This window comes from Rhinoraja longicauda, chromosome 7, assembly GCF_053455715.1.
Source record: "Rhinoraja longicauda isolate Sanriku21f chromosome 7, sRhiLon1.1, whole genome shotgun sequence".
NCBI classification, from domain to species: domain Eukaryota; kingdom Metazoa; phylum Chordata; class Chondrichthyes; order Rajiformes; family Arhynchobatidae; genus Rhinoraja; species Rhinoraja longicauda.
Window position 1 is genome coordinate 69,585,470 of NC_135959.1, and position 14,618 is coordinate 69,600,087.

Genomic DNA, 14,618 nt, shown 5'->3' on the forward strand with positions numbered 1-14,618 from the left:
ACCTGCTCTACCAAAAAATAAGGTTTCTCCACAGTTAAAAGCAAATTGGCGTCCAGGGTCATCTGGCACAACTGACCCTTGTATGAACCTTTTTTGCACCTCACCTTGTTTCCCTCCCCCCCCCACCCCCACTCCCCATTTGTTGTTTTCGTTTCTGCCGTGATTTATTTATATATTTTATAGCATCGATATGGAAGTGGCATTCTTAATCTCATTGTACTTGTACAATGGCAATAAAAGATATTGTATTGTATTGTATTACACCTAGCCAACTATGAATATTTGGGGCCAGGGAATTTGCCTTCAAATTTAACCAATGCCCTTCAAGTGAGTGGAAAAATGGTTATTTCAACAATTTCCTGTCCAATATTTCCTGTGGAAATATTGTTGGTTCTTTGTATTGATCACACATCCCGAATGATGCAAATTAGGTCAGGGGCATGATTGGAAGGAATGCCTGGGTCTTGAAAAGCATAGAAACATAGAAACATAGAAAATAGGTGCAGGAGGAGGCCATTCGGCCTTCGAGCCAGAACCGCCATTCATTGTGATCATGGCTGATCATCCACAATCAGTAACCTGTGCCCAATTTCTCCCCTTATCCCTAACTCTCTCTTAAATTCATCCAGAGATTTGGCCTCCACTGCCCTCTCTGGCAGAGAATTCCACAAATTCACAACTCTCTGGGTGAAAAAGTTTCTTCTCATCTCAGTTTTAAATGGCCTCCCCTCTATTCTTAGACTGTGGCCCCTGGTTCTGGATTCCCCCAACATTGGGAACATTTTTCCTGCATCTAGCTTGTCCGTCTCTATAAGATCCCCTCTCATCCTTTTAAACTCCAGTGAATCCAAGACTAGTCTTTTCAAAACTCTGCTCGGTCAGTGGATTTTGCTGAGATGTAAAATGCGTATTCAACATTTATATTAGTGATAGAATGTGGTAGTTTTAAATTTCCACTGCTGTGAAGCTTGTGTAATGAACTTGGGATGTTCTTATAAATCCCTTTGCAAAAGCGGCGACATTTTGGATAAAGAATTTCAATGGCAGGTATATTTGTTGTGGCACATTGGGATTAAGAAAGGTACTATAAAAAAAGCAGGTTTTTGTTGTTTCGAGGACCAAACTGACCAAAACAGAGAGGAGTCTGAATCTCATAAACTGTCAAGTTTCTTTTACTTACCCACAAATGTCAACGAATCTTTCATCTTGTCTAGAATCTTTTATGATCTCTTTGACCAAGATTTCTGTGACTAAGGCTGGCTCGTATCTTTGGAGGCAATAAATAAATGTTAACTTTTGCGTGCCCTGTTTATTAACCTTTCACTTGCTATTGAGTAATCCAGAAACATAGAGATTTTATTCACTGTACAATATCTATCATAGGTCAAATTGCCTTTGCAGCTGCATATAAGGATAATAAATAAAACATCATTTCATTCCTGGTATTGGAACAGTTTCTGGTGCCTTTAGTTAATAGATTGATGAATGCTTTGGACCATTACCTGGCCAAAATATTTACTGCAAAATCAAATTGTTCAGTATTACTAGCTCCAAATTATTTTCTCTCATTAGATCATGATGATTCAGTTTGTAGGTTGTACCCCACTTAGAATTACCTATCTAAATAATGCGTGTCTTCTCTGCAGATTTTGCATTGTTACCAGATTATTATTTTTTAAATGACAGCATTGGATTTCACCCTTTTCTATAAGAAAATAACTGCAGATGTTGGTACAAATCGAAGGTGTTTATTCACAAAATGCTGGAGTAACTCAGCAGGTCAGGCAGCATCTCAGGAGAGAAGGAATGGGCGACGTTTCGGGTCGAGACCCTTCTTCAGACTGATGTCAGGGAGGCGGGACAAAGGAAGGATATAGGTGGAGACAGGAAGATAGAGGGGGATCTGGGAAGGAGGAGGGGAAGAGAGGGACAGAGGAACTATCTAAAGTTGGAGAAGTCGATGTTCATACCACTGGGCTGCAAGCTGCCCAGGCGAAATATGAGGTGCTGTTCCTCCAATTTCCGGTGGGCCTCACTATGGCACTGGAGGAGGCCCATGACAGAAAGGTCAGACTGGGAATGGGCCTCCCTGTTCTATGATTACAAATTTTGAAGTTATTCATTTGAGGAGATTTTATGGTATTGGCTGGGTCTGCAGCAGTGAATTTTTCACTTCTCACCGTGCCTAAGGATTTGTAACTCATTTCTGACTCTTGCACCCCCATACCCCCTGACTCCACTATCCTTAAGAGCTCTATCTAGCACTTTGCAAGCATCCAGGTTCTTTGCACTTTGATTGAAATTGAAAACAGTTTTCGGATCTGAGGCAGCTGTGGAGTTGTAGGAATACTTTGCGGATATTATTATCCAGGAACACAAGCAACCACCTACTAGTTTAACATGGTGCTTTGAGTTAAGTGCTCATGTGTTTACATGACCAACAGGGAATTCAGTCCATTTTTTTCGTGGACCTGAAAAGAAACAGATTGATGATTTTGGCAATGGCTGAAGAAGCTGGTAGGTTGCAAGTTGTGTGGTGTTTATCTACAGCCAGTCTGTAGCATTTTATAATTATTTTTATTGAAAGATTTATCACTACATTAAATAATTCTTTTTGTGTGGTCTTGTATCAATGACATAAGTGATTAAATTCACCAGTTTACTTTCGATATCTAGATTGACATAATCAAAAACAAAGCTTGCATTTTCAGTAAATGTTATTTTGATAGGTGTGATTTTTTTTTTTTTGAGAGGTACACATGGAACACAAATGACCCTTCAATCTGTTTTTTTTTAGACAATTGGTGCAGGAGGAGGCCATTCGGCCCTTCGAGCCAGCACCATCATTCAATATGATCATGGCTGATCATTCTCAATCAGTACCCCGTTCCTGCCTTCTCCCCATACCCCCTGACTCCGCTATCCTTAAGAGCTCTATCTAGTTCTCTCTTGAATGCATTCAGAGACTTGGCCTCGACTGCCTTCTGAGGCAGTGAATTCCACAGATTTACAACTCTCTGACTGAAAAAGTTTTTCCTCATCTCCGTTCTAAATGGCCTACCCCTTATTCTTAAACTGGCCCCTGGTTCTGGACTCCCCCAACATTGGGAACATGTTTCCTGCCTCTAACGTGTCCAACCCCTTAATAATCTTATATGTTTCGATAAGATCCCCTCTCATCCTTCTAAATTCCGTGTGTACAAGCCTAGTCGCTCCAGTCTTTCTGTGTCACGCCTTTGTTTTTTCATTCTGCCCCACCATCTGCCGATCAAACTACCCACCACCCCATCACCTGTGCTCACCTATTACCTGCCATGCTTTGTCCTGCCCCTCCTCTCTTCTAGCTTTCTCCTCTCCCCCCCCCCCCACCTCTCTCCCCACAACCAGTCTGAAGAGTGGTCCTGTCCCAGAAAGTGATCAATCCATGTTCTCCAAGGAAGCTGCCCGACCCACTGAGTTATTCCAGTACTTTGTGTCCTTCTTTGTAAGCCAGCATCTGTCATTCCTTGTTTCTACCTTCTTCGTAAGTGTCCACCTCACTTCCCACTTTTCGGGAACCACACTTCCCTATTCTACAACACTCTGCTGGATTCTATCATTTACTTTGCAAGTTATACCCTGGTTTGAGATACCAAAGTGCAACATCTCTAAATTAAATGACATTTGCCATTCTTTTGCTCACCTTCCCAATTGATTTACAGCGTCCTCCATAATATTTGGGACAAAGACCCATCATTTATTTATTTGCCTCTGTACTCCACAATTTGAAATTTGTAATTAAAAAAATCACATGTGGTGAAAGTGCACATTGTCAGATTTTACTAAAGGGTATTTTTATACATTTTGCTTTCACCATGTAGAAATTACAGCTGTGTTTATACATAGTCCCCTCTTTTCAGAGCACCATAATGTTTGGGACACATGGCTTCACGGGTGTTTGTAATTGCTCAGGTGTATTTAATTGCCTCCTTAATGCAGGTATAAGAGAGCTCTCAGCATCTAGCCTTTCCATCACCTTTGGAAACTTTTATTGCTGTTTATCAACATGAGGACTAAAGTTATGCCAATTAAAGTCAAAGAAGCCATTATGAGACTGAGAAACAAGAATAAAACTTAGAAACATCAGCCAAACCTTAGGCTTACCAAAATCAACTGTTTGGAATAACATTAAGAAGAAAGAGAGCACTGGTGAGCTTACCAATTGCAAAGGGACTGGCAGGCCAAGGAAGACCTCCACAGCTGATGACAGAAGAATTCTCTCTATAATAAAGAAAAATCCCCAAACACCTGTCCGACAGATCAGAAACACTCTTCAAGAGTCAGGTGTGGATTTGTCAATGTACACAGAAGACTTCATGAACAGAAATACAGAGGCTACACTGCAAGATGTAAACCACTGGTTAGCTGCAAAAATAGGATGGCCGGGTTACAGTTTGCTAAGATGTACTTAAAAGAGCAACCACAGTTCTGGAAAAAGGTCTTGTGGGCAGATGAGACAAAGATTAACTTATATCAGAGTGATGGCAAGAGCAAAGTATGAAGGAATGAAGGAACTGCCCAAGATCCAAAGCATACCACCTCATCTGTGAAACACGGTGGTGGGGGTGTTATGGCCTGGGCATGTATGCCTGCTGAAGGTACTGGCTCACTTATCTTCATTGATGATCCAACAGCTGATGGTAGTAGCATAATGAATTCTGAAGTGTATAGACACATACTAGCTGCTCAAGTTCAGGCAAAGCCAACAAGAGTTGTGAATCTGTGGAATTCTCTGCCTTAGAGGGCAGTGGAGGCCAATTCTCTGAATACATTCAAGAGAGAGCTAGATAGAGCTCTTAAGGATAGCGGAGTCAGGGGGTATGGGGAGAAAGCAGGAACGGGGTACTGATTGAGAATGATCAGCCATGATCACATTGAATGGCGGTGCTGGCTTGAAGGGCCGAATAGCCTACTCCTGCACCTATTGTCTATTGTCTATTGTCTAAAACTCATTGGCCGGCGGTTCATTCTACAGCAAGACAATGATCCCAAACATACTGCTAAAGCAACAAAGGAGTTTTTCAAAGCTAAAAAATGGTCAATTCTTGAATGGCCAAGTCAATCACCCGATCTGAACCCAATTGAGCATGCCTTTTATATGCTGAAGAGAAAACTGAAGGGGACTAGCCCCCAAAACAAGCATAAGCAGAAGCTAAAGATGGCTGCAATACTGGCCTGGCAGAGCATCACCAGAGAAGACACCCAGCAACTGGTGATGGCCATGAATCACAGACTTCAAGCAGTCATTGCACGCAAAGGATATGCAACAAAATACTAAACATGACTACTTTCATTTACATGACATTGCTGTGTCTCAAACATTATGGTGCCCTGAAATGGGGGAACTATGTATAAACACTGCTTGTAATTTCTACATGGCGAAACCAAAATGTATAAAAATGGCCTTTATTAAAATCTGACAATATCCACTTTAACCACGTGATTCTTTTTCTATTACAAATCTCAAATTGTGGAGTGCCGAGGCAAATAAATAAATGATGGGTCTTTGTCCCAAACATTATGGAAGGCACTGTAGATTCTGGTGTAAACAGATATATCCCTCCCCACTCTCACTATGCCATCAATGTTGCTGTCATCCGCAAATTTACTAACAGTTTAATATAATTGTCAGCAAAATCATTGATATAGGTAACAAAAAATAGTGGACTCAGTACCAAGCCATGTGGCAGTCTTCTGGACACAGGCCTACAATTTGAAAAACAGCACTCCACAACTACTCTTTGATACCTTTCTCTTGGACAATTTTAAATCCAATTGGCTTGATTCCCTTGGATTTCATGTGACGCAATCTTCCAGATTAGCGTTCCATATGGATCCTTGTCAAAGGCCTTGCTGAAGTCCACATAGACAACACATTCTGTGCTGATATAAATCTGGATGGACCTGTAGCATATCCTTGGGCACTGAATCCTGACATGGCAAAGCCATTCCTAGCCTAGACAAACTTGCGAAGACACTTCTCAATTGTCCGAGCCTAACGTCAAGATTGGCAGAGCCAATCCACAGAGTAAAGCACAGATTGATGTAATCGTACTCGTGGAATAATGCCAGACAGATAACTTGTCCGACTCCTCCATCGCAATCCCTGAGAATGATTTATCAAAGGGGGTCGATGGACTCGTCAGTAAAAACAGGTTACTAGGTTAATTCCCGGAATGGCGGGACTGTCATATGATGAAAGACTGGAGCGACTAGGCTTGTATGCACTGGAATTTAGAAGGATGAGAGGGGATCTTATCGAAACGTATAAGATTATTAAGGGGTTGGACACGTTAGAGGCAGGAAACATGTTCCCATTGTTGGGGGAGTCCAGAACAGGGGGCCACAGTTTACGAATAAGGGGTAGGCCATTTAGAACTGAGATGAGGAAAAACTTTTTCAGTCAGAGAGTTGTGAATCTGTGGAATTCTCTGCCTCAGAAGGCAGTGGAGGCCAATTCTCTGAATGCATTCAAGAGAGAGCTAGATAGAGCTCTTAAGGATAGCAGAGTCAGGGGGTATGGGGAGAAGGCAGGAACGGGATACTGATTGAGAATGATCAGCCATGATCACATTGAATGGCGGTGCTGGCTCAAAGGGCCGAATGGCCTCCTCCTGCACCTATTGTCTATTGTCTAAAACCAGCATGGTGGTAGACACGTGGGATGGACTGGTCAGGGGGTCGTCAATGTTGATTTGCCAGCTCCATGAAGTCTTGTTGCAATAAGTTGAACACGGGCAAGGACACCTCCTCCCACCACTCTCCCTCAGGTGATGAATCAGTGTATCCCCTTGCTGAGCATTTTGGACGAAACATTGAAATTATCAGCTGCATATTTTTAAATATGCGAATATGGATTAATTTCAGAGGTGCAGATAATTATAACATCTAATTTTATGCAAAGTCAATTGGCTACACAATTTACGTAATTAAGTCCTTTGCAAAGGTTTATATCTCCATCTCGGAGCTGTGGAAGCAGAATCATTGAATGTGTTTAGGCCAGAGATAGCACGGTAGCGCAGCGGTAGAGTTGCTGCTTTACAGCGAATGCAGCGCCGGAGACACAGGTTCGATCCTGACTACGGGTGCTGCACTGTAAGGAGTTTGTACGTTCTCCCCGTGACCTGCGTGGGTTTTCTCCGAGATCTTCGGTTTCCTCCCACACTCCAAAGACGTACAGGTATGTAGGTTAATTGGCTGGGTAAAATGTAAAAATTGTCCCTAATGGGTGTAGGATAGTGTTAATGTACGGGGATCGCTGGGCGGCGCGGACTTGGTGGGCCGAAAAGGCCTGTTTCCGCGCTGTATATATATGATATGATATGATACATTTGATATGTGAGGGAGTTGAGGAGTCATAAGAGCAGGAAATAGTGCTGAGACTAAGATTGGATCGATTACGACTTTATTGATGGAGCAAGCACAAAAGGCTGATTGGTGCAGTCCCTTTCCTGTTTCTTCTATAAACTGAAACTCTCGTTTGTTTGTTTGTTTGTTTGTTTGTTTGTTTGTTCCTGAACTACAGCCAAAACGGTACACGATAGCGCAACAATCTTAGGCCCAACTTACTCAACATCATCCCTTTGGTGCTAATGGAAGAAGTTTCATTGAAATCGGTGTTATATTTTTAAAGTTTTTCACATTTTAAAGTTTAAATCTACCTCCTAGGGAGGGAGGGAAGAGGGAGTGGGAAGGGGGGGTGGAGGTGGGGAGGGAGGGGGAGGGAAAGTGGGGGGAGAGGGGAGGTGGAGGGGGGGGAGGGTAGGGAGGGGGGGGAGTGAATACTGCACCGGGAGGGGGAAGTGGGGGGGGGGGGGGGAGGGGAGGGGGGAGTGGGAGAGGAGAGGGTGCTGCACCAATGCAGGAGAGGTTTGGGCCCAATGGGTCCACTTGGTCTAGTTCGTATGTTATAAACAGTGCATTAATTGGTACGAATCTCTTCATGACAACTGGTGAAGCCCACAATTGGAAAGTTTGTATCAGTGTTAACAAATTCAGTGTCAGACAGCAGGGAAAAAAATCTTGTTTCCATTGAGGATCTTAATTCTAATGGTAACTAGATGCACTTTTATGTGGCTTTGACATTTACGATTATTAAATTAAATGTAATTTTCTTTTCCATGGCCAGATTAAAGGTCTTGTATAAAAGGTTTTATTTAGTTGAATGTTTTCAATATTTTTTGCACATCAACACTAAACTTATCAATATACAAGCGCTCAAATTGGGGAGAAGATATAGAAACATTATGGTCTTCATCTTATTACAGTGTTGTTTTGTTTACAAAACACTGCAAGATAATTTGAGCACGAATTAGATTAATGTAAGATGCGGCAACAATTTACATTTTATTCTCCATTGTTATTCTAGATTCAAAATGCCAACGATGTTTTAATTGCACCACTGGAGAAGTTTCGTAAAGACCAAATAGGGGCAGCAAAAGTAAGTAATATAGATTTGTTTATTATAATTGAATATATTTTCCCGGTTGTCACAGAATTGGCGGACACGTTCAAAAGTTCCAAAGAGAGCTGGGTCTGAATAGTTTGTACATTCAGATATCGAAAGATTACTTTAATTGTGATTTCAGAACCAATTGAGGTGAACGGAATGAAGCTAAGTACCTGCTTTGTTGATGCTTTTATTTTGATGTGTCTTGCATCCATCCCTATTGCGTTTTTCCATGTAGAATCTTATGCTTGCAAAGCTTTTGTGCATTTTTGGTTTGCACTTTCTGCAGTATTTCTGTATTCCTTTTGCAACACAGAGGCAAGGATTGCACACATATTTCAAAGCTGTGTATTTATTTATCATCATTGTCTTTGAACCTGTTTTTTAAAAATAGCTTTTGTTATTTTTAACTACTTTAATTTTACCTCTTGAATATCTAATGAGTATCTTCTGATGATGTCGTGACCACCTTATTTCACCTCCCAAATTGCATCACCTCTCATTTTTTCAAGTGCATACATTTGCCATGTCCACTCTAAAATTGTTTGCTGAAATGTTTTTTATTTTGTTGTATGCTTGCAGATTAACTGTGTTCAGGCAGTGCTTGCAGATCATCATTTCCCACCTTCAGTCACTGAGCCAACGAGCCAACGATCTCTGCTTTTGACTTTCTGCTCTGCTGCATATGTCCTGCCCCACCTTGATCATGGGTCTCCTGTGTGATATCTACAAAGAGTCTGTGTATATATTACATCCTCTCACTTGGCAGTGCCTGCTCTCTGCCCTGAATATTGAATTTAATAAGTTATACCTATTGAGTCTTGGGCCCACTTTACCTTCAGATAAAAGTGCTGGCATGTGGGTCATTTCAGATATTGAGATATATTGCCAGTATTGTCTTCTCTGATTCTTAAAAGAATCTTTCAGAATCTTCTTTGCTTAGAGTAATGCAGGATGCAGTAACAGTTTTAAAATGTTATTCTCCATTTTTATTCCGGATTCAATTTGCCAATGATGTTTTAATTGCACCACTGGAGAAATTTCCATTTCTACCTGTCTTATCCCATATTTCATCTGTTATGCCGCTGCTCATTTTTATTTTTAGTTAATTTCTCTCCAGCATATTTTCTTGTGGCAACATCACTTAAATCAGTTGATCCTGTTCCACTTTTCACTTCAAGCATCTTGAATGTAGGTCATTACTTTTTTTCCATGTACTTGTGTATTTACTCCCTGTCCTACTTTTTGTCTGAGTATTATTGATGGTGGGGATAATTTACAATTGTGAGTATTTCCAATTGAAGCATTAACTGTCTGAAGATGCTGACTGGCCTGCTGATTGTCCACCATTTTCTGCTTCAGTATTCAGATATTTGGTCTCTCGTCATCCAATTTAGACTAAAAATTATTTAATATTAAGACCACAGACAAGCATATTTTAAAAATTATGCACTGATAAAACTAAATTCTAATTAATTTTCCCTGAAGTATAAATTTAATAACAATGAATCGTTGCAGTTTTAGATGAACCACTCTGAGACAATTTGAATTGGTGGGCAACAGGCGGAAGGAAATCTTTTAAAAGACTGCCAAAGGTGATTGGTAGAAGGAAATAGGAAAGGACGTGTTGTGAGTTAGGCCATAAGGTCAAAAGGAATAGGAGTAGAATTAGGCCTTTCGGCCCATCAAGTCTACTCTGCCACTCAATCATGGCTTATCTCTCTTTCCCTCCCAACCCCATTCTCCTGCCTTCTCCCCATAACCTCTGACACCTGTGCTAATCAAGAATCTATCTATCTCTGCCTTAAAGAAAACATGACAATTACATTCACTTCTGAATTACAATCCTCGGATTTCAGAAAGGGTGTTACACTGATGGGTAGAGTGTCCTTCTATCTCTTTATTTGATTGTGTTAATTTAAAAAATATCAATTCAGAACATCAATGTAAAGGCTTTATTTATTAGTCAAATTTTCCTTTGTTAGTTGATTACAAAAATAATAATACCCAGGAAAATAATAAAGAGGGGGAGGCAGACTAATACAAATGTGCAGAAAGTCTTCACAAAAACCCAGGCGTGTGGAAATTTGCCATGGCTGAAATGTTTAAAACCTCGCGTATCTCCCTTCGCCCTCCAATCTTATGGCGGATTCCATTTAAGAAAAAGGCAGGAATCTTCACCCATCCACTCTCGTAAGCAAAACACAAAACAGACTTAAGACTGAAGAAGGGTTCTGACCCAAAATGTCACCCTGAAGCATCAACCTGAAACATCAACGATACATTCTCTCTCCAGATGCTGACTGACCCACTGTTCTTCCGACATCTTGGGTTTTTGCTCAACATTCCAGCATCAGCATCTCTTGTATCTGCATCCACTCTCCTGTTGGCACTATGCTCTTTCATTAAATACACATTCCATTCCTTTTTTGACAAACCATTATAATTACAGTGCAAATAATCTCAGTCTCATCAGAGAAGCATTGTGATGATACTGATATGGTTTGCATTCACAAAATGCTGGAGTAACTCAGCAGGTCAGGCAGCATCTCAGGAGAGAAGGAATGGTGACGTTTCGGATCGAGACCCTTCTTCAGACTGATGTCAGGGGGGCAGGACAAAGGAAGGATATAGGTGGAGACAGGAAGAGAACTGGGAAGGGGGAGGGGAAGAGAGGGACAGAGGAACTATCTAAAGTTGGAGAAGTCAATGTTCATACCGCTGGGCTGCAAGCTGCCCAAGCGAAATATGACGTGCTGTTCATCCAATTTCCGGTGGGCCTCACTATGGCACTGGAGGAGGCCCATGACTATCTTCCCATCTCCACCTATATCCTTCCTTTATCCCGCCCCCCTGACATCAATCTGAAGGGTCTCGACCCGAAACGTCACCCATTCCTTCTCTCCTGAGATGCTGCCTGACCTGCTGAGTTACTCCAGCATTTTGTGAATAAATAACTTCGATTTGCACCAGCATCTGCAGTTATTTTCCTACACTGATATGGTTTGCAGTTCCCAGTTCTGACTGAGTGCACTAATATTGCATTTATGTTGAAGCCACTGGGTCTTTTACAGAGCTACCAAAGCCCAAATATATTATAATATGTTGATAAAAACACAGTAGCATCTCCTTTCTTGCTAAAACTAATTGTCCCTTAGATAGACACAAAAAGCCGGAGTAACTCAGCGGGACAGGCAGCATCTCTAGTGAGAAGAAATGGGTGATGTTTTGGGTCTCGAGAGATGCTGCCTGTCCCGTTGAGTTACTCCAGCTTTTTGTGTCTATCTTCTGTTTAAATCAGCATCTGCAGTTCCTTCCCACACAAAATTGCCCCTTAGACTGGAATAAGAGCATTGGACTGTTTTGCACTCGGACAATAAAATAAATAAAATATTGCTATCTTAACCCATTGATGTGGCACACCAAAGTGGGCTTTTTTGCATACCTTTAAGAGTGGTTGTAGTATGTTAGCCAATATAAAACACTATTTAAGCAATTCAGTTTGAATCAGAAATGTTTTTGCTGTCCTTAACGTTATTAGTTATTTGGAGACCAGAACAAGGGGCCACAGTTTGAGAATAAGGGGTAGGCCATTTAGAACGGAGATGAGGAAGAACTTTTTCAGTCAGAGGGTGGTGAAGGTGTGGAATTCTCTGCCTCAGAAGGCAGTGGAGGCCAGTTCGTTGGATGCTTTCAAGAGAGAGCTGGATAGAGCTCTTAAGGATAGCGGAGTGAGGGGGTCTGGGGAGAAGGCAGGAACGGGGTACTGATTGAGAGTGATCAGCCATGATCGCATTGAATGGCGGTGCTGGCTCGAAGGGCTGAATGGCCTACTCCTGCACCTATTGTCTATTGTCTATTGTCTATTAGCATTTATCCATGAGCAGCATAGCATAGAATGGAATTGAATACTTTATTGCCACATGTGACGTGTCACAGTGAAATTCTTTGCTTGCAAACCCAAGGTATGCAAATAGCTGCCAAGTAAAGTGAGCTTCACGATAGAATTTGCACATTGGATTCATTGGTGCTGTTTTATTATTGTCACGTGCACCCAGAAACAGTGGAAAAAGTTTGTTGATGTGACAATATTAAACCTAAACATACAACTAAATAAGTGCAATCAAGCCATGCACAACAGGTGGTAGAGAGAGAGAAAACTACCAGAGCACAGAGTATAATGCCACAGTTCTGTAGCATTACAGCTGCAGAGAAAGTACAGATTATAAAATGGCCAAGGACCACAATGAGGTAGGACATCACCGTAGCATTAGTCTGGTAACAGCGGGGAAAAAGATGTTCCTGAATCTGGTGGCATTTGGTTTCTAGTTATTACACCTGCCCCATGGGAGAGGGGAGAAGAGGGAATGACAGGGGTGTAAATGGTCCTTGATTATGTTGGCTGCATTCTCATGCCTGCATGAAGTGTAAATGGATTTGATGGGATGGACGCTGGTTTGTTCGATGGACTGGGCCACCATCCACATCTCTCTGCAGTTTCTTGCAATCTTTGGCAGTGCAATTTTCAAACCAAGTTATGTTGCATGCTGATAGGTTGATTCTATGGTTCATCTGTATAGTTGTTAAGAGTTGTTGGAGACATGCCAAACTAAGTCTTCTGAGGAAATTTAGATTTTTTTTTTAGATTTAGAGATACAGCGCAGAAACAGGCCCTTCGGCCCGCCGGGTCTGCGCCGCCCAGCGATCCCTGCACATTAACACTATCCTACACACACTAGGGACAATTTTTACATTTGCCCAGCCAATTAACCTACATACCTGTACGTCTTTGGAGTGTGGGAGGAAACCGAAGATCTCGGAGAAAACCCACGCAGGTCACGGGGAGAACGTACAAACTCCGTACAGACGGCGCCCGTAGTCAGGATCGAACCTGAGTCTCCGGCGCTGCATTCGCTGTAAGGCAGCAACTCTACCGCTGCGCCACCGTGCCGCTAATAGAGGCATTGGTGTGCTTTCTTGACTGTAGCTTCAACAAGGATGGTCCATACAAATGGTTGGTGGTGTTTATGCCTAGAAGCTGGAGGCCCTCGAGCATCTCGACTTCAACCCTGTTGGTGGCTTACTGGGGCATATACACCTCCTCGTTTCCTGGTCAATAACTAGCTTCTTCATCATGCTGATATTGAGGGAGAACTTGATGCCTTGACACCTTGTTACTAAGCTCTCTAACTCCTTTCTGCGTTCAGTTTCTGTTGGGAATTAGGTTATTCCTGCTCTGATTAATACCAAGTGAAGATGACTGAAGGGCAAAGGCAAGATATGGCTTGGCAACGATACCATCCAAAGCTGAACATTTGTTGTCGACCCATGCAAGTGTAATCAGTTGGACAGGCCGTGGCAGCTACAGATGCCTATGGATTTGCAGTTTTGCAGGAGTTGATTTCTTAAAGGAAAGAATGCAGACCTGATGGTCAGAAATGTCTCGTTGGAGTGAAGCTGCAGTACTTTTATTAAGTACCTTTTAGATTCGGCATACAATCATTAATCAGTGAAAGCAGTCCTGTCTCTTTTTTTTATATATATCTCCAGATTGCTCATGGATTCCTTAAGAATGAAATCTTTTTACACTAAATATGTGTATGGCATAAGATTATTCGGATTTAACATGCATCAAGCCAAGTATTGGCACTGTGAAACAAGATGAATTACAGCCTGTTTTTTGATATGTAGCCGCTGTGGTTATTGAGTTAATGTAAATAATAGCCTGGTGACTTAACTGGGAAAGGATTTCAGGCATGAAGTAGCTTTCCTTATTTGGTATTGTGGTTTGTTGGCCTCCAGCTGATAACTTTAGGGAGATCACTGTGAGATATATCGTGTGGCCTGGATCACTGAATTCATCAAAGATATTAAGGCAATGTTTATTAGAATGCCTGACGACCTTTACAAACTGATTGCATCAAAGTCCAATGTTGTTGATGTGAATTGCGAGCCATTTTAATTTGAAATAACTGATGACTGATTACCTTTTAAAAAAAATCTTCCTAGCTGATACAATTTTGTTCAAAGTTGATATCCATTACAAAGGCTTGCAATTCACTTCTTGGGTCTAAAATTGAAACATGCAGATAAAAAAAAATGTACCCAATTACTCGCCGACTGTTATATC

General features: G+C 41.6%; 1 protein-coding gene across 1 annotated transcript in view; it reads left to right on the forward strand.

Moving 5' to 3' along the window:
• arhgap42a (Rho GTPase activating protein 42a) overlaps window positions 1-14,618 on the forward strand; it is a 280,741-nt gene that overhangs the window by 172,018 nt on the left and 94,105 nt on the right. The window contains exon 4 of the mRNA XM_078403156.1: window positions 8,408-8,479. Coding sequence (XP_078259282.1) covers window positions 8,408-8,479 — 72 coding nt within the window. The remainder of the gene's footprint in view (window positions 1-8,407; window positions 8,480-14,618) is intronic.